The sequence below is a fragment of the Kogia breviceps genome, chromosome 7 (assembly GCF_026419965.1).
Source record: "Kogia breviceps isolate mKogBre1 chromosome 7, mKogBre1 haplotype 1, whole genome shotgun sequence".
NCBI classification, from domain to species: Eukaryota; Metazoa; Chordata; class Mammalia; order Artiodactyla; family Physeteridae; genus Kogia; species Kogia breviceps.
In genome coordinates, this window is record NC_081316.1 from 7642915 (window position 1) to 7663518 (window position 20604).

Here is a 20604-nt window from a genome sequence, read left to right on the forward strand (position 1 = left end):
AGGTGGTCTCAGAGCTAGATTCAGCATGAGAACTTGAACCTGGGTCCGCCGGCTCCCGCTGAACCAGCGTATTCCCGAGTTTCAGGACGGTGCCTCCTGATTATGAGAAAGAGGAGAAGGCTAGCGTCTAGTGAAGTCCGTTCCTTAAATTCTCTCTTGCTCATCCTCCCGTCTCCCCGAGACCAAAGGTAATGAGGTTACCAAACGTGACCCGAACTGGGCAGGGGGCCCAGCACCCCTCCACCGCAGGCTGGCCCGGGCCTCCTTTTCCCAGCTGCTACGGCACTTGGCTAGGGGCTGTGGGTGGAATGAGGCCCTGAAAGGGAGAGAGCAGCATCACCGAAGCCCGTCCCACTGCTTTCAACCCTGCCCTTCCAGAATGGGTGTCCGCCAAGTGGGGGCCATGAGGCACTAGGCGCTCTTACCGCGCTGGCCCAAGAGAGATGCCGGGACCCTTCGGAGGCATGCGGCTCAGGGCATCGGGAATCTGTCTGTCTTCCTGTCGCCTCCCCTGGGGTGGCTCTGAATCCAGCCCCCCAGGTACGGGCAGGGAGGTGTGCCTGTCAGGAGGGTCAGCCTGTATATTGTGCGCTCTTGCTGTGGGAACCAGCTCATGAGAGAGCCGCCGAGAGCCGCGTGGGTGCAGGGCTGGGCCCCTCCCCGCGACCGGTCACAAGTAGCAGTCTGTCTGATGGTCTCTGTGTGCCGTCAGGTGCTCCAGGTAGAAGGGGTGTGTCTGATCGGGTAGCCTGCCTTGGGGCGCCGAGGGGACGGCAGGGCTGGTTGCCCAGGTCCATCTGCTCTGCACCTTCTGGGCTCGTCTGTCCCGGAGCCATCCCTCGCCTCCCTTCTGCAGCCCGTCAGCTTCCCCTTCTACGACCTAAAGCTGCAGACTCCAGCAGGGCCACAAGGGGGCCCCAAGCAGCTCAGAAATGGCCGCATGGAGGCGGGAACTCAGGGCTGCCAAGAGCACCATAGTACCTTCTGGCAGGTGTCGCTCTCCGAGCTTTGCAGAGTGCCTTTCTGTCTGTCCTCCTGTGTGGTCTTAACAACCCCGCTAGGTGGGCAAGCGGTCGGGGCGGTAGGTAGAGCAGTTGTTACCTTTGCTTTGCAGAAACTGAGCCTCAGAGAGAGGAAGTGAGCCCTTGGGTTGACATGCCATCCCTGGGGCTGGGGTCCCACTAGACAGCCGCTGTTCCTGTACAAGGACCTGGGCGCTGTTCATGTTCACCTGTCTCTCCAGGGATGCCTGGCCCGAGCACCTCTCAGGGATCTCGGGAGCAGGTGCTTCTCCACGGGTGGGTGGGGAGGGGGAAGGTGCCGAACGAGGCTGAGGGGTAGCAGGGTGGGGGGAGGCCAGGGAACTCTGGGGGGGTGCGTCCGAGCCCAGGGCTGCCTTCTTCCTCGCAGTTGTAATCAATCGCCCTTCTTTGTTTTTTGTCCCCCAAGATGATGAAGATGAGGAGACACCCGGGCCCTCGAGGCAGCCACTCCGGGGGCCCCTGCAGCCGTCACCAGAGGAAGAGGCCTGCCTGGCCAGGCCCGCCCTGCTCCGCTCCTCCTCCTCCTCCGACCAGTCCGAGACCGTGGGCCCCAAGCCCGAGGCCCTGCCCCGGCCCTCGCCTCAGGCCCCGGCCGCCTGCAGGGCCCCTCGGCCGCACCCCAGCCCACCCAGCACAGGCCTTGACTGGCAGCTCCTCCACAGCCACGCCCAGCAGACTGAGGTGTTCCGGCAGTTCTGCCAGGAGCTGGTGACCGTGCACCGGGACATGGCAAAGAGCATGCAGGCCATCGGCCAGGCCGTGGCCGAGCTGACCAGCCGTGTCAGCCAGATGTGCCAGACGCTGACAGAGATCCGGGATGGGGTCCAGGCATCTCAGCGGGGGCCCGACGGGGCAGCGCCCACGGGCTCCACCCCCCGGGCCGAGGCTCCCCCAGCGGAGCCCCCGGAGGCGCTCCTAGCGCCCGCCCACGCACGGACTACCAGGTCTCGGAAGAGAAAGCACAGTTTCTAAGCCGGCCCGTCTGCACTGGGAGGAAGAGAGATGGAGGAGGGGTGTCTGGCCTTGAGACAGGGGCCAGTCTCTTGTGTCCAAGATCGAAGACCCTTGTAGGGTGTTGGGGGGACTGTCATCTCCTCACTGCGTGCAGGTTGGCTGCCCTGGGCTCAGCCCTACTCCCTCATCTTTGGCAGGTGCTCAAGATGCAGGAGAAGCTACCTGCTTGATGCTTGCTTGGCCTGGAGGGTCAGCCTCCTCTTGGTCTGCACCCCATAGCAACAGGCCTTGCAGGGAAAGGGGGAGCGAGACCGGGAAGCATCTGAATGGAATCCTGCTCTCCATCCTCAGGGCTGCCGCATCAGCCTCCCCGGCCCTGATGCGGCTGCTTTCGAGGAGGGTGAGGCCCGAGAATGGGCAAGCAGAGCTCAGCCCTTCCAGGAGGGCTCTGTCCTCCCCTCCCCCAGGGCTCTGAGCCCCGGTGGGTGGCGCCCCTGCCTTGGCCTTCCGCTTGCCCTCGCTCGTGTGCTCAGCTGCCATGCTTGCCTTTTGTGGGGCGGGGAGAAGAGGGGGGTGACGTCGGAGGAAGGGGAAGACGACCTGGCGTTCTTAGAGCACTTTATGTTTCTCCCTGCGCTCGCGGACGTGTGATCTCAGTGGGTCCTCAGGACAGTGGGAGAGGCAGCCAGGTCGGGTATTATGATCATCATATTACCATCATCATCTGCATTTCATACAAATGAAACGGTAGTCGGTAGTCGGTCGTGGGGCCAGGACTGGAAGCCAGGTCTGTGCACTTTTCCAGCTCCCCTGTCAGAGACCAGATGGGGGACTTGGGAGGGCGGTGGCTCCTGTCCCTGCCAAGCTCTTCGGGGTTTCACTGGAAGGCAACGGCAGCGTTTAGGGTGCGAGTCCGCCCCGCCCCGCCCCGGCACGATGGCTGACAGCCAGTGGCTGGGGAGAAGTAGGGCCCAGGTCTCGGGATCCAGAAGGCGACCCCTCCTCTGGCCCCTCTAGAGCCCAACAGGGCTCCTGTCCCATTCCAGGTTCCAGCATGCCTTGCCTCTGCTTGCTTGGGCTGCGTATGCATTAGCTACACACATCTCGAAGCTTTGTGTCTGGTTTTGGAGTGTGGGGAGAGAGCCTGGTTCTTAGAGTTAGGGAGGGAGGCGGGGAGCGGCGGAGGCAAGCTCAGCTCTGACGTGGGTGCAGCTCAGCTGTGTCCTCTTTGCTCCCTGGCCTGAGGCTGACTCATATCCCAAGCCTCCATCCTGCCACACCTGCCCCCTAGAGCCATAGTTGGGTGGGGGCTGGGAGGACCGCTATGCCCAGGGCCTGCTGCCGCCATTCCTGGAGTCCTGCTTCTAAGCCCAGCCCAAGCTTAGCCCCGTGGCGGGAGAACGGAGGGCAACTGCAACGTCCCCGTGTCCTGGGCTCCTTCTCCCGATCTGTGGTTCTCTGGGGGTTCCTGCTCCCCCAAACCGAATACTCCCCTGTCCGACAGCCCGATGGCTTGACTATTGCCTGGCATTGCCCTGCCCTCCGATGCTGGAATCAAAGATTGCCTTCCCAAGTATTTTTGTTAAGATGGCAATAAAAAGAAATTGATCTCACACTTGGAACACACCCGGTCTCCAGGATCTTTCTTTGGTGTATATTCTCTTTCTTCGCTTCCTGTGAAAACCTCGAGGCCCCCAAAGCAGGGGTTAGATGACCGAGGAAAAGTGTGTTGGTGAGGGAGACTCAGGTGCCCCTGGCATCTCCCAGATCTCATCAGCTCTCAGATGCCCTGTGTTCAGCACCCTTAGAGGAAAGGAAAGGCATTGATGGGCCGAGGTGGACGAAGCATCCACGTATGAAATCGTTTCACTATATTTAACTTCTCTGCAAATCGAAAGTGAGATGTTGCTCAATGACTTCTACCTTTTTTTTCCCCTAAAGGTATGTCAGGGGTCCTGGGGAAAAACCCCACCATTTCTGGCAGGAGACTCCAGAAGGGTCAGGGGCTGTCCATTAGCCAGGGTACTTCAGGGGCCACCCTGAGGCACTCACTTTTTTTTGGTCACCTCCCCACTGATCTGGGTGTCTGACTGTCACAGGTAAGGCCCTGCCCACCTAGAGGTGAGGCTTCTCAAAGTCATTGAAATGGCTTTTCCTCTGGCTCCCCTTGGGAGTCTCCTCGGCAGGAAAGGGACCCCCTGGTCCGTGCATTGTCCTGGCTTACCTCCAGTCACAGGGGGGAGAGGTTCTCCCAGGCAGGAAATACCCATGTCCTGACCAGGGATCCATCCACTTTCTGGAAGGTTCCAGCCCTGCTTTAACGAGGCCTGGGAATCCAGGTCATCCTCTGCCATTCTTGACCAAAATGCACGGTCACGGAACTCAAGATTATCCGATCTCCAGGGGATACAGAGATTCTGTGAAACTGGGCCTAGGGTCTTTTCCACCGAGGTCAGGGTACTAAGCAGTGACTGGCTGGCCTCTCCCTCTGGTCCTGGGGAGGGAAAGGGGCCAAGCTGAAAGCAAAGGGGACAGAGAGCGGAAGAGACTTGTCAACTTCAGACGGAAAAGATTTCAGTTTCTTTTTCTTGGCTTCAGTGGGGATTGTGGGGCTAGCACGTCAAACAGGAAGGTGAAGCTGGGCCCAGTGGATGGAAATGAACGGGCAGCCAATTTCAGCCTAAGATGGGGACACATCCCCCCTAAGAGTCCGAGGCCTCCCGCCAGGCCGAAGGGCTGGCTGCGTGGTGTTCTGTTAGAGTCCAGGTGACCTTCTAGTGGGTGGATGCATGACCCAAAGACCTTCCCAGCCCAGAGACCTCAATGCATGTGAGAATACAGAGCCCAGCCTCTTCTTGGTCAGTCTTTTCTCATCTCTGCCTCAGTGACTGGGGCAGCTTCCTTTCCATCGGAGGCATGGCCACTGAGTGAGAGTGTCTGAGCCTGCCCTTTGTCCATCCCCTCCAACGAAATGGATGCCCCTTGGGTTATTTTTCTCTCTTGAGTTGGAACGGACAGTCGTTTCCTGACCCAGCTAGAAAATATGGTGCACGGGATAAGACACAGTGGGTGAGGTTTGAAAAGTGTTGTCTTAGTGCTTATCTAGCCAATACCCAAAGTCGGCAAAGGGTTTGGAATAAAAACAATCTATTATCATCATGGAAGTTTCAGTCCAGAACCACCCCTCCACCACCACTACCCGCCCACCCCCTTGATTGCTTCAAAGGGTCTGATTTGAAAAGCTATCAAATAAGCACTAGTGTTTACGGGTCAGCCTGTGCTCTGCATTTTCCATCCCCCTTCGGACATACTCTGTGCCTTCCCTCCAGTGAAGTAGTGACCTGGAAACTACTTCAAGTAGGACGATTTTTCACTCCCTGGAAGCCTTCTCTGTTCCGGGAAGGGCTCTTGTTCGCCCGCAGCCGTGTGATGGGACAGGCGTGCCTCTTCATGCAGGGATTGTTGTGTGGGGACGGGATTCTGGGAGTGGATCGAGCCATTGGGTGTTACTGCAAAATACTTAAAATGGGGAGACCTGACGAGAAGTAATTGGTGTTGGGACTTAGCTGGCTCCATTTAGCTTTACCTCAAAAACGACGTAGCGTAAACATCTTCTCAGGGGGAATGGATTGTTGTGATTCGCTGAGAGTTGCCATATATATCTTATTTCAAATGCCAACTTTCAGAACAACCAAATACAGCTGGATGCTGAACCAGTTTCGATCTTTGAAGATACTTCGTAGTCCACACGAAGATTTGGAGGCTCTCTTCCTAAATATTTTTTTAAAATTTTATTGAAGTATAGTTGACGTATAGTGTTGTGTTAATTTCCGCTGTACAGCAGAAGTGATTCTGTTATACATATATACATTCTTTTTCATATTCTTTTCCATTATTGTTTATCACAGGATATTGAAAATAGTTCCCTGTGCTCTACAGGAGGAACCTCTATTCCTAAATATTGATTCTGGTTGGGTAGGAAAACACCAGAAGTTGGAAGGGGAAATTATTGACTTGAATCTTTCTAAACCTTCTGACGTCCTCACCAAGTCGCTCCTTGGAATAAACCCCTGATAGTTACGTGTTTCCCATCTACCTTTTTCTCTTTACGTTGAGTGCCAGAGAAAATAATTTTAGCTTTTCGAGCCTGACGTCTGTTTAGAAACTGAAAAAAGAAAAGACTGTATTCTTCTTTCCTTGTGCTCTATGATTTAAGTGATTCTTGTTAGAAAAAACATGAATGGGTGGCTTGCCTTCTGTGTCTGGGAATAGGAAAGTTTGGATCTGCCTCCGTTCCGTGCTGTGCTCACCACTAGGTCAAATCCCAGACGCTTGCTAAACTGGGGACTAGAAAATAGTTTGCGCATTCAGAGGAAATCTCGAGTGTGGAGCAAAGGCAGACTTGTGCAGTCGGAGAGTTAAGATTTGCATGTGAGGGGCGCTATGCCTGGGCTACCACAAATGGAGATTCCCATTGCTGCTGGCCACCATGACCCTCACCTCTGCCACCCTGTACTGGAGTTGGCGTTGGGGTACGTCTTTTCCTTTGTTAGGGGGTGGGGGAGAGGGAGTAACAGTAATAATTGCTTATTGAGGAAGCCTTGGAAAGTACCGAAAATTACAAAGAAGGAGAACCATGTGTCATGGATAATCACTGTTAAAACAGTGGTGTATTTCCTTCAAGCGGTTTACCCAGGCGTGTTTTTAAAGCACTCTGCCTTATATCAGGACCACTTTTTCATGTCATGAAAGGTTCTTTGAAAACCTTTTTCTGTAGACGAGTAACATTCCATGGTACCAATATACCATGGTTCATTCAGTTGTTTCTCTAGTCTCAGAAGTTTAGATGTTTTAGCTTTTGCTCCATTACGAACAGTGGAACAGTCAGCGAGGTGGTACACAGAGTTCGCATTCTTGCTCCACATCTTAACGTTTTGGTGTTCTTTTTTAAATTTTACAAATATTGTGGGAAAATCCAAATGACATAAAATTTACCATTTTAACCATTTTTAAGTATAAAGTTCAGTGGCATTAAGTACATTCACATTGTTGGACAACCATCACCATTATCCCCCTCCATAACTCTTTTCATCTTCCCCAGCTGAAGCTCTGTACCCATTCAACACTAGCTCCCTCTTTCCCCCTCCCCCATCCCCTGGCAACCACCATCCTACTTTCTGTCTCTGTGAATCTGACTACTCACATAAGTGGAATCCTGTCGTATTTGTTGTTTTATGACTGGCTTATTTCACTTAGTATGTGTCGTCAAGGATCATTCATGTTGGAGCGTGGGTCAGAATTTCCTTCCTTTTTATGGCTGACTAATATTCCATCGGGTGTATATACCACATCTTATTTATCCATTCATCCATCAGTTGACACTTGGGTTGCTTCCACCTTTGACTGTTGTGAGTGCTGCTGCTGTGAACGTGAATGAACAAATACGTGTTCGAGTCCATGTTGCCAAGTCGTTTCCCAAAGCGTTGTGGCAGCTTATTCTCCACCATTAGTATGGGAGACCCTAGTCTTGCCTCCTTTACCGATACAGAGCTTACAATGTAAAAAGGTTCTCTGTGCCAACAAGACAACGTGCTGCTTTGCGCCTCTTTTCTTATTAGGGATGCTGAATCCTTTCATTTGTTCCTTATCCACTTGGATTTATTTCCGTGAATTATTGTTTCCCTTGGACTGCTCCAAGTACAGTTCTTTGGGCTGTGCCAGTCGGACAGACTTTGATTTCTTCCCTGGCTTTTGAGACAAACCATAGCATAAGGAAGAGAAGTTTGTTTCTGACTACAAATTTCCTAGGCACTTGGGTAACACAGACCCCTAAAACTCCAAATAATTTCCTCTTGCCTGTTTGATCTGTACATCTCCACCTCTCTACAGATATTGTATCATCTCACCTTTTGGAGGCGAGTGAGGTGGCAGGTTGGATATTGGAAATCTCATTTCAGGGAGAAGGGGTGAGGCCCGTGGATTCTGAGGGTTTGACAGAACGTTAAAGGTGATCTGGGCATTGCTGAGTTGGTGCTTTACGTGCCCGTGAGTTCTAGCGGGGAAAGCGTGGACCTCAGTGCTCAATCTCCCATTTGTTAGCTGTGTGACCTTAGGCAAGTCACTTAGCCTCTCTGAGCCTCAGTTTCCTTACCTTCAGATGACTTGGATTAACCTGTGGATGCTCACATTTCCTTGCCTTTACCTACCTCGCCTGTCCCCACTGGACCCTGTACTTTTAAAGATTTTGATCTTCAGCATTTATTAATTGATCTCATGGGCACCCTTTTCACGTGGGTTATTTCTGCTAGGCTTTGTGACATTCTGAGAACAGTTCAAGGATCTCACCCTCACCACCATCCGAGGCCTGCGGGTATCTGGGAATGCCTGCAGTTAAAAGTTAGTGCAGAATAGTTTTCCAATCACCTGTATATCTGGTATTGAACCTGGCATGTACCAGAACCTAGGAGGTAGGAAGGGCAGGTGTCATTTCCAGTCCCAGAAAACAGAGATTCTTAGAGGTTCAAAGGCTCGCTTGAAGTCCACAAAACAGTGAGACGAGGGGCTGGCTCCAGCCGCTGTGCCTTTTTCCTCGGCAGGGCGGCTGCTCTGTAGACTTTTGCAGATGCCCGCGCGCTCATAGGCGGCTAGCCACTGGCAGCTGCCCGGCACCGCGCCTGGTAGCGCCAGGCGCTCACCGAAGAGTGGCCCGCGCGTTCTCACCTGTGCCCCTCGCCCCCAGGTACGTGGCCATCTCCCGGGAGGAGAGGGAGCAGAACCTGCTGGCCTTCCAGCACAGCGAGCGCGTCTACTTCCGGGCGTGCCGGGACATCCGGCCCGGCGAGCGGCTGCGGGTCTGGTACAGCGAGGACTACATGAAGCGTCTGCACAGCGTGTCCCAAGAGACCATCCACCGCAACCTGGCCAGAGGTGAGTGCCCACGCCCAAGGGAGGGCCGCGCCCGCTGCCAAGCCCCAGGGGAGGCCAGAAATGCTTCTCGAGGCGCTTCCGAGGAAAACCGATGGGAAATACAGCACGGCAGCAAAAATGCGGAGACCCAGAGGGCCTCAGGGCAACTGATGGGCTAGGTCGGAGCGGCCGCTCTGGCACTGGCCACGGCCACGCGGTGGGTCCTCCTCCCTCAGACACGGTCCGAAGCCCTATCATAGACGTTTCAGAGGGTCAGGGAGAGAGACAAGTCTCCAATGCCAAGCATATCAGTCTGATGAAGATTGCTTCTGTTTCCCCAACTCAGACTGAGGGAAGGACGTTGTGAACTGCCACTGGCTCAGTAATAGCCGCAATAGTAGGTGACATTTGCTAAGTACTTAATATGTGCTGAGCAGGTTCTCTATGGTGTCCCGTGTAATCATCCCAGTAGCACCTGCCTGATAAGTGCCCAGTGAGAATTAGATGGGTAACATACATAACACATTTAGAACAATGTCTGTCTCGACCATCGTAAGCCCTCAGTTGTAAACTTTTAATACTAATGATAGCATGTGGACTATTATCCCCACCTTACAAACGTAGAAACTGAGCATCAGATAAATACGGTGACTCACCCAGAATCCCATGGCAAGCAGGGGCAGAGCTGGGTCCCTATAGCCCACATCTGTCTGAGTCCAGGGTCTAAGCTCTAACCCACAGTGTTATAAGGCCTCCCAGACAAAACTAGTTTCTTCCCTGCTTCCTCCTGGTCTCATTCCTGGCAGTCCTAATTATATGCTGTGAAAGAACGATCTCTGTTAGGAGAAGAAGATTGGAGGGAGGTGGGTGGTGGCCTGGTGGGTGGGTATCCATCCAGGCTCCATTTCACTGAGTCATTTGAAAGTGGTTTAAAATACTCCCCAGCTCCTAGGCCTTTGCCTCTTTACTCCATCCTCAGCCATGCCAGGGCAAACGGGTGAACCTAAGGTCCTTTTTCCAGCAGGACCTTCCTTACACTAAAACCACATATCCAGGGCTTCCCTGGTGGTGCAGTGGTTGAGAGTCCGCCTGCCGATGCAGGGAACACGGGTTCGTGCCCCGGTCTGGGAGGATCCCACATGCCGCGGAGCGGCTGGGCCCGTGAGCCATGGCCGCTGAGCCTGCGCGTCCGGAGCCTGTGCCCGGCAACGGGAGAGGCCACAGCAGTGAGAGGCCCCCGTACCACAAAAAAAAAAAAAAAAAAAAAACCACATATCCAAAGACCCAGAGCCCGTCTGGTCCCGGGGACCAAGCCTATACCCAAGCCCCACCATATCATGTTTCTGACCAATCTGCTTATCGGAAGTAAAGCTGCATTTAGAGCATGGGGGGAAGAGATGAAAAGGGGGTAAGATTGACCCATTGGAAGTAAAGCTATCTTCAAAACCAAAACAGAGCAAAGCAAATTGTGGACACTGAGGGCACAACCGCTGCCTGACTTGGTAAAAGGTATCTGGTGATTGGATGAGCAGTGAAAGGAAACCCAATAGATACCCTCATCTCTTGTTTTCTTTGGAGCTGGGTGTTAGGCACATACATGCCGAGTATACTTGGGGAGGCAAGTTTCTGTGACATTGCCATGGTTTCCACTTGACCTCTGGAGATGCCATGTAAAAAAGTGTCTGATGCATAGTACATGCTCAGTCAATCTTGGTAGAATGGATCAAAGAAGAAATGAATGAAGACCACCAAGAAGTCTCCAAAAGAATCGTATCCGCCAGAAGAAGAGAAAACCAAGAGAAGTCATATCTGAGGACATGGGTCCCACCCCTTGGCCATGATCTTCTTGAATTCTTCTGGATTTGTAATGTCCTTTTTTCCCCGTGTCTCCTCCAGAGCACCTCAAGCTGCGTCATCCTCAGAGAGCCCTGAGACCCAAGGGGAACGCTCAGGGGAGGGCATGAGTTCTCAGCAGTGGTTCAAAGGAGCATGGCAGACAGACTTGAAATCAGATTAAACCAAGATGTGTGAAGATACAGGAGGAAGGAGTGTCTGTTCCTGGCCAGGCTGAGAAGTAGGAAACACGAAGGAAACTGGAAGCCACCCATGGGGCAGGGCCAGAGCAGAGGGTGGACTTGGCCATAAAGCCCTTGGGAAGCAGCCGTGGAGCTCAGTGGCCTTTAGACGTGTGTCCCTGTAGCCTGTAGCTTTGGCAGACTCTGAAACGGTTAGTGGTGTCTTAGATCTGTGTGCCAGTTTCTGCTCTGTAGGGGGCCTTCCCCACACTCAACCACTCAAGGTCTTACATGGGAGGAGGCTTCTTTGCGATTGGAGGCTGGAGCCTTGGTGAAGTCCAGAGCGTGACTTATTAGCTCTTATTAAGTAGAAACATTAGTTGGAGCCCAGAAATGCTTCCTGAAGAGTATAAATTATTCCTCTGTGGTTACCTTTTAAGAATAGGGTGCATCTAATACATGTATTCAAAGAATTTATGTTTTTTTGTCTACTTTGGGTCATTGATTTTCTTTGTGGTGTTTCCCTCGTGTTTTATGGAGACTTTAGAATCAATTTCATAATGCTTAAAGATTTTTTTTGACCCATAGATTTTTCTGGGAGCCTTGAGCCCAAAGAAATCACCTGCTCATCCTAGGAAATTTGAATAAGCTTGTCCTTGAGCAGAGATGCATGAGGAATCCCCGGTGATGCGTATCCTGGACGTCCTGACATCCTCAGCTCTTTGCTGCCTGATTGTTGGTCTATGAGAAAGTGAAAGGGTGGCCTTTGACTTTCAGAGATTCTGATGGGCAAGTGTCTGATCTGTAAGGCGAACGTGTTGCATTTTTTAAAAGTTCTCTTCATCTCCACCCTTTCTGCCCCTCAGATGTTATAGAAACAAGGCTGCGGGGAGCCGCCTGGGTTTCAGGAGCCTTGGAGCCTTCAGGAGATAAGGTCATTCCTTAAGTGTTCATGTGAGGACAGAAAAGGATCATCCTGAATAGGCTGCTCCCTTCTGTGCTGTGACCTTTGGGAAACCTGGAGTCATACACGGGCCAGGATACATGACCCCTTGCCAGCTGTGGGATGCCAAGGCTTGGTCACAGCACGGAACATCTGGGTTGTACGTGGAGAGCCCTTGGCCTCTTCACTCGGAGGCCTTGAGCAAAGGCAGCTCTCAGAAGCCTAATTACAACATATATTCAGGTCAAGTCGTTGGTCAGAGTCACATCTCCCAGGGCCCCGCCCCTGATCTAGGAAGCCTTTGAGGGTTCTAGCTCCATAGACAGCTGTCAGGACCTTCTGAGGGTCCCTCTTAGCGTCTGTCCCCCCAGGCAGCATCCATACATCTATGGCAATTTATGCAACTGTGTTGGCCATTTTGAAGAATCAGGCTAATATAATATATTGTTGGGGTGTTCGCCGAGGTCTTTGACGTCATTTACATGGTAGAAAGAAGTAGAAAAGGAAACGTCCTTCGAGTTGTCAGGTAAGGGCACGCAGCTACTGTGGTCTGAGCGTGCGTTGGGTCCGCGTGGGCGTGTCGTGCTTTCTCGTGCTGGGGGCTGCCGTCTTGGAGCTCACAGTCGCTGTTGGTAGGCCCGACTTCCCTTTTCTTTCTGCTTCGGTCGTCCGTGAGAGCCACAGAGGTTCAGGCCGTGCTTCCTCACGTAATCCAAGGCTTCCAGTTCCTGGGAGAATTAGAAAGGACGGTTGCTACGAGGCAGACTTTGCCCTAGCGGCGCTGTCTCCCAAGAGTCAGGGAGGAGGAAGGAGTGGGCCTCGGTGTTTCGTGTGTACCTTTTACCAAGTCGAAGCAGCCATCTTCCGATTGCCGGGACTGGAGGAGCAGCCTGGAGGGATGGGGACTCCACATGCACATTAGCTGAGCTACGTCACCACCCACCCGGCTAATCGCGTGGGGTGTCATCTTCTAGGCCGACAGGATGGCCATTTCCTTAACTTCCAGCTCCCCGCCCCTATAGCGTTTGCTCAACTTACAAACATAGAGCGTCTACACAGAAAGCTCCATTGAAACAGTCTCTTTAAAAAGAGTTCCTCCCACTTTTTCGGGTCCTTTGACTCTAGAACCCGTGATCCATTGAGTAACCCACCTCCCTTTTTGCCACACCTGCTCCATTAGGCCAGGCCCAGAGGGATGTGTCCAGAGACTTCCCGAGAGGAGCGCTTCGTTTTCTGTTGGTTTCTCCTCTTCGGGGCTTTTCCCCACTTCCTCACACCCTGGTTTTCCTTCCTAGGAGAGAAGAAGTTGCAGAGGGAGAAGGCTGAACAGGCTCTGGATAACCCAGAAGACCTGAGGGGTCCCCTGCAGCTCCCCGTGTTGAGACAGGGCAAAAGTCCCTACAAGCGTGGCTTTGACGAGGGGGACGTGCACCCCCAGGCCAAGAAGAAGAAAATCGACCTCATTTTCAAGGATGTGCTGGAGGCCTCACTGGAATCCGCAAAGGTAGAAGCCCATCAGCTGGCACTGAGCACCTCGCTGGTCATCAGGAAGGTCCCCAAGTACCAGAACGACGCCTACGGTCCGTGTGCAATGACCGTGTCACATGGCGTGCAGAATGTCAGCCGGATCCAGGGAGAAGGAGACTGGAAGATCCCCCAAGGGGCTTCCAAGGAGGCAGGCCCACTGGAGGACGAAGAGGAGGAGCCTTCGTCGTTCAAGGCCGACAGTCCCGCCGAGGCCTCCCTCGCGTCCGATCCTCACGAGCTGCCCACCACCTCCTTTTGCCCCAACTGTATTCGCCTAAAGAAGAAGGTCCGGGAACTGCAGGCCGAACTAGACATGCTTAAGTCTGGCACGCTTCCTGAGCCCCCCACCTTGCCAGCACAGGTACTGGAGCTCCCCGAATTCTCAGACCCCGCAGGTAAGTTGGTGTGGTTGAGACTGTTGTCAGAGGGCAGAGCGCGCGGTGGGCGGTGTGGAGGGGGGCCTGGCGCTCCCCAGGGGAGAGCCACCTTTGGGGAGACCTGGGACGTGGAGCTCGGAGATGGGTACCGGCCGCAGCGCACGCCCTCGGGGGCCTCCGACGGGCTGCCTTGCAGCTCCGGTGGGGGCTTTGGGTCTTGCCCTTGTATCCTCCTCGTCAATAAAGGAAGTTCTGCTGCAGGAGGGGTGTGTGCTGTGTTCTTGACCCGTTGCCTTTCTCCAGCGTCTTACCCCAAAGCCCAACTTCTAAACCCAATCTTTCTCTCTCCCAGTCTCAGGCAGGCCGTCCCGTGGGGGAGAGGCCCCCCGGCCTTACCGACGGGGATACAGGGCATTTAGTTGCCTTTGCTGTGTTCTGTTGGCTGCCTGCGTCTTTCGGGGATGCTCAGCCACGAGGAAGATTTCTCGGTGCGCATCTGCAGCTGGGCCAGAGAGTTACACAGCACTTCCTATTTTAGCCACACCCCTTCGCTCAGAACGAGGTGTTTCAGACATTCAAAGCACGCATCTTAGCTACACTGCCTTCTGATCCCGAAATCACTTGGGGCCCAAGGTCCCTTCTTCACTGGAGGGCAGCGCGCCTTCCCCTGACCACCTTGGCCGTGGGACAAGTCCCACGTCCTTGCCGTACCACTGTGGAACCTTTGATGTGCTCTGTTGCTCCAGCAGCTCTGCTCTCCTAGTTGTGCTGTTCGGTCGATACAGAACATTTAAGTTCCTTGAGCGCCTACTCGTGGAAGGGGAGGGCAGGCAGCCTGCAGCACGGTGGCCCCCAGGGCTAATGCACAAAGAGGACGAGACATGCGTGGACGACAAGAGTGCTTCTAAATGAACTCCAGGTTGGGATGCAGTCTGTCACAGGGATCGGCTCCTGTCTCACAGAATGCGACACCTACCTTTTGGCCCATTTCCTTCATTTGGGAAACGTCTATGTTTTTTTTTTTTTTTTCCCGGCAGGTGTAACTGTTTCTTTCCCATTTGTCTTCCAGCCTCAGAGAGCATGGTCTCCGGCCCTGCCATCATGGAGGACGACGACCAGGAGGTCGATTCGGCAGACGAATCCGTCTCCAACGACATGATGACGGCCACCGACGAGCCCTCCAAGATGTCATCGGCCACCGGGCGCCGAATCCGGCGCTTCAAGCAGGAGTGGCTGAAGAAATTCTGGTTCCTGCGCTACTCCCCGACCCTCAACGAGATGTGGTGCCACGTCTGCCGCCAGTACACAGTGCAGTCCTCCCGCACCTCGGCCTTCATCATCGGCTCCAAGCAGTTCAAGATCCACACCATCAAGCTGCACAGCCAGAGCAACCTGCACAAGAAGTGCCTGCAGCTGTACAAGCTCCGCATGCACCCCGAGAAGACGGAAGAGATGTGTCGCAACATGACCCTGCTCTTCAACACCGCCTACCACCTGGCCCTGGAGGGCAGGTCCTACCTGGACTTCCGGCCCCTGGCCGAGCTGCTGCGGAAGTGCGAGCTCAAGGTGGTGGACCAGTACATGAACGAGGGGGACTGCCAGATCCTCGTCCACCACATCGCCCGGGCGCTGCGCGAAGACCTGGTGGAGCGCATCCGCCAGTCGCCGTGCCTCAGCGTCATCCTGGACGGACAGAGCGACGACCTGCTGGCTGACACGGTGGCCGTCTACGTCCAGTACACCAGCAGCGACGGGCCCCCGGCCACGGAGTTCCTGTCCCTGCAGGAACTGGGGTTCTCCGGCACGGAGAGCTACCTCCAGGCGCTTGACCGGGCCTTCTCCGCCCTGGGCATCCGGCTGCAGGACGAGAAGCCCACTGTTGGCCTGGGCATAGACGGGGCCAACGTCACAGCCAGCCTGCGGGCCGGCATGTTCATGACCATCCGCAAGACACTGCCCTGGCTGCTGTGCCTGCCCTTCATGGTGCACCGGCCCCACCTGGAGATCCTCGATGCCCTCAGTGGGAAGGAGCTCCCCTGCCTGGAGGAGCTGGAGAACAATCTGAAGCAGCTGCTGAGCTTCTACCGTTACTCGCCACGCCTCCTGTGCGAGCTGCGGTCCACGGCGTCCACCCTCTGCGAGGAGACCGAGTTCCTGGGGGACATCCGGGCTGTGAGGTGGATCATCGGAGAGCAGAACGTCCTCAATGCCCTCATCAAGGACTACCTGGAGGTGGTGGCTCACCTCAAGGATGTCAGCAGCCAGACCCAGAGGGCGGACGCCTCGGCCATTGCTCTGGCCCTGCTGCAGTTCCTCATGGACTACCAATCCATCAAGCTCATCTACTTCCTCCTGGACGTGATCGCTGTGCTGTCACGCCTGGCCTACGTCTTCCAGGGCGAGTACCTCCTGGTGTCCCAGGTGGACGACAAGCTCGAGGAGGCCATCCAGGAGGTCAGCCGGCTGGCCGACTCCCCAGGGGAGTACCTGCAGGAGTTCGAGGAGAACTTCCGGGAGAGCTTCAACGGGATCTCCATGAAGAACCTCCGGGTGGCCGAAGCCAAGTTCCAGTCCATCCGGGAGAAGATCTGCCAGAAGACCCAGGTGATCCTCGCTCAGAGGTTCGATTCCCGCAGCCGGATCTTCGTGAAGGCCTGCCAGGTGTTTGATCTGGCCGCCTGGCCCAGGAGCAGCGAGGAGCTCGTGAGCTACGGCAAGGAGGACATGGTTCAGATCTTTGATCACCTGGAGGCCATCCCCACCTTTTCCCGGGATGTCTGCAGGGAAGGGCTGGACCCCCGGGGGAGTCTGCTGATGGAGTGGCGGGAGCTCAAGGCTGATTACTACACCAAAAACGGCTTCAAAGACCTGATCGGCCACATTTGCAAATACAAGCAGAGGTTCCCGCTCTTGAACAAGATCATGCAGGTCCTCAAAGTCCTCCCCACCTCCACCGCTTGCTGCGAGAAAGGCCGAAACGCCCTGCAGCGAGTTCGCAAAAACCACCGCTCCCGCCTGACTCTGGAGCAGCTCAGCGACCTGTTGACCATCGCCGTCAATGGCCCTCCGATCGCCAACTTCGATGCCAAGCGAGCCCTGGACAGCTGGTTCGAGGAGAAGTCTGGCAACAGTTACACGCTGTCGGCCGAGGTCCTCGGCAGGATGTCTGCACTGGAACAGAAGCCGGTGCTTCAGACCGTGGACCACGGGTCAGAGTTTTATCCGGATATTTAGGGAGCCGGATCGCAGAGTTCACTAAGCTGTTGAATATTTTTTTAATCTATACTCATAAGCTTTGATATATTATATAAATATATATTATATATATATTATATATATATATATATATATAATATATATATATATAAACCCACACTGAAAAAATGTTAAAAACCAAGGTGACACGTCCACCAGAAGCCACTGGGAAAGGAATAACGTCAGAAGCTGACTCTCGTCTACAAAATTTGGCAGCTGCAACACACGTGGAAACTCATTTTCACCCACAGAAGCATGTGCTGGGGCCACACGTGTTCCCACCTCACAGTCAACCAACTGCATAAGCTAAAACGACGGGTCTGTCATCACCTTTAGGTAGCTCATTTTGTTTTTGTTCTCGTTTGGGGGTTGAGGGGTTGGGGTTTGGGTGTACGTTCTTGCCTTTTTTTTTTGTTTTCTTGTTTGGTTTTATGAGGGGGGTTTCTTGGCCTCTTCATTGACCAAGCTGGTCCAGCTGAATCAGATCTCTCATCTGGGAGAGGGTGGGCTGTGTATCTGGATCGGGGTATTTGACTTTTCCCTCTCCCACCCGACTTCAGCTTGAGAGATTCTCGTTCATTTCCTGACCAGCGTTCCTTCACTGTCTCAGAAACAAAAGTGTCGGTCAGACTGTGACACCCACCACTCCCTACCCATGTCGCCTGTCCTGTCCCTTGTCTGTTGAATCCCTCCTTCCAGACCCCTGGATCCTAAACATTTTACCTGTTATACTGAAGGCGAAATCGCCTTACACCGAGCTTGAAATCCCGGGGAAGGGGAGGTGGGCCGTGAGCTCTTTGCGTTCCTGTTTTACCTGGTGTGGGATGACACAATATAATTCCATTCAGATCCAGGGAATATGGGGGAAATGAAGAGCCAAGAAGTCTAGACCCCAGTAGGGCAGCGATTTTTGGCTAAAAACAAGTAAAATGAAAAGTATGTATTCAATTTACATGAATTATTTATACTCTGTCTTTATAATCATATAATGTGTTTGGGGGTATGTTTTTTTTTTCCCTTTAATAATCAAGAAATGCCTGCTAGAGTTCAGTGGCAGGAGATGTCATGCAAGTTGTGCCCTGGGTTATGCATAACTCCGATGAGAGTCTCTAGAGACTGGGTCCTTTTGCAGTAAGGCTGATGGCAAGCCCTGCAGCCTGGCAGGAAGGGAGCGGGTAATGCATCTATGTTGGCGAACGCTTCCTTTTTTGAACAGGGTAGAGACGTCCTGAAAGAAAGGAATACACAAGAGGTAAGACAGGACTCTCAAGGCATCAGCCTACACACGCACACGCACACGCACACGCACATGCACACGCACACACACACACACACACACACACGCACACACACCGAGATATAAGCTTTAGAAATAGCCACTCGCCTACTCCCTGAGGCAAGTAGTGGTTTAATCTAGAGGAGTCTTGATCAATGCTCTTTTGTTCATTTAATTACCAGTATACCTCGCAAGGGAGTTTTTTAAAAAAAAATGTGCGTGAGCTGTTAAAAACTTCTGTCCATGTTTCCACGTCTGATGTATGCATATCTGATATGCAGAGATCCTACATCGTGGGTGCAGGTTATGTTGGGGGGAGGGGGGAAGAGCTGCATTGTCTGTGGTCTGTCGAGAGCCGTCCCTCTCAGCTGGCAGAGGGTGGGCAAAGGACGGTGTGATCCGGCCACAGGCACGGCTCCAGCGTCCCCCACCTGCTCGGCTCAGACATTAGAAAACTGTGGTGGCTTCCCTCCTTCTTGGTTTATCTTGTCTCCGAGGGCTCACGCCACCGTTGAGAACCGGAGTGGAACTGTCACCAACACTGAACATGTCACCCCCTCCTTCCTTGTCCTGCCAGACCTTCACCCCCTCCAGATCCCTTCCCCCCGCCCCATGGTCTTGGTGCTAAGATAACTTTAGAGTCATTGCTGCTAGTCGATAGCTTTTCATTATATAAATATATTATATATATTATATATTATTTTTGAAACTTTTTTGTTCGTTTTCAACAGTGATGTAGCATGTTAAAAAAAAAAACAAAAAAACAACTGGTTTTCTCCGACTGTCCCACTGCCAGGCCTCATATGCTGCCTTCTTCAACAAATCAATGCACCCCTGCCTGGTGACATCCACCCCTCCCCCCCCTGCCCAGTCGCATGTACTTCCCCACCCTCCTCTGAACAAGGAGACAGCCAGCAGGAACTTGCAAGGAGAGACCCAGAGCCCTTCCTCGTGCTTTGAAGCTCCCAGCTGCATCCACTTCTCCACTTTAGGCCGATGTCTTCTCTCCCCATCTGCCTCCTCCCATCAGGGTCAGTAACTGTGGTCAAGTGCAAAGCACAAGGGTCCACTTCTCCGTCCCCAACTCCCTCTCCACCACACACCCAAACCACCGTGTCTGTGGGAGCTCCCTTTGAACGTCGCACAGACTAAGATGGGTTGAGGGCAGCAGAGATGGCCGTCAAGGTGGGCCTCCGTAGGGGTCAGAAACAGTAGTCGGGGTCCTTTCTTCTAGCCAACAGTTGCCTTACGCCTCCTCCTGCCGCCCTCTGCACCTCCCCACCCACTATGTCAGGAGACAGGGAGTCCTCCCCTAGACCACCCATCCGGAAACCAGGAGGAGAGAATCGCTGATGGCTGCCTGAGTGCCGCATCAGGGCTGCAACTGTTTCCTCTCAGGAGGCCGTGGCCAAAAGTAGCTCAGATTTTTATCCAGAGGGGAAGAAATCCTTCGGGCCAACGCCAGTGTCTACCTTGTCTTTTTAGAGGGGCAGGAGCTGGCCACCTGCCTCTGGGCCAGAAGCATGAGCAGCTGCTAGCAGCACGAGGCTGCTAGCCATCACCTGCCCAGCTAGACTCCAGACCTCAGAGAGGATGAGCTCTCTGGCGGGTCCTGAGGTTTGGGAAGGCATCTCTAAAACTCCAGGTGCCCGTGACACTCCGAAGGCCACTTTGCCTTGGGACAGGGAGCAATTTGGGTGACACACCACTGCGATTGACACAGAGTCTTTACCCCTTGGAGGCTCCAGTGCTTCTGTCCTGTGAATGCTACATGCAGTCACCCGTGATTTCCATCCCTGGCGTTTCCACTCTTCCGCGTCCTTGAGAAGGTCTCTCGGGCTGTGGGGACCCTCGGGCTTTGGCCCAGGGAACCGCATGCTTGGGCAGTCTAACCTCCCTTTGATAAGTACAGAAAGCTGTGGCCAGGCGGTCCTTGTATCCTCGTCCCTTCAGACGAGACAGAGCCCTTAAACTCAGCCCCTGGCTTAGGAGTGACAACGATTGGCTTAGAATGAAAGCTCTGTGTCTCTAGAATTGAAACTTGTCCTCGTTGGGTTGGCTGATTAGTGACTTTCTTCGGTTCATGGAGGGGGCGGGAAGTGAGATCAGGTTCGTGGCCAATTGTGCCAAGTAGAGACATCGCAGAGCTCGGGAGCCAGAAGCCCTTTGTGATGAAAACGGTCTGCTTTTCCTCAATGGAGGACAAAAAAAGACCCACTGCCATTTTGCACCTATCTGTGAGACCCGAGGACAGCCCAGCCCTGTCTGTAACTCTTGCCTTGTCCCAATTTCCAAGTTTCGCCTGACT

The 20604-nt window shown here is 53.7% G+C and overlaps 1 protein-coding gene across 7 annotated transcripts in view; it reads left to right on the forward strand.

Annotated features, from left to right (window-relative positions):
• PRDM11 (PR/SET domain 11) overlaps positions 1-17066 on the forward strand; it is an 82646-nt gene extending 65580 nt beyond the window's left edge. For 4 of the 7 annotated variants that reach the window (XM_059069453.2, XM_067037065.1, XM_067037063.1 and 1 more), the window contains 3 exons: positions 8737-8924; positions 13157-13783; positions 14835-17066. In XM_059069453.2, the coding sequence (XP_058925436.1) occupies positions 8737-8924; positions 13157-13783; positions 14835-16999 (2980 nt within the window). In that variant the 3' untranslated portion in view covers positions 17000-17066. Of the gene's footprint in view, positions 1-1449; positions 3620-8736; positions 8925-13156; positions 13784-14834 lie in introns of those variants that run through there. The other 3 variants (XM_059069454.2, XM_067037068.1, XM_067037067.1) reach the window with 2 other exon arrangements.
• Positions 17067-20604: the final 3538 nt, after the last annotated feature.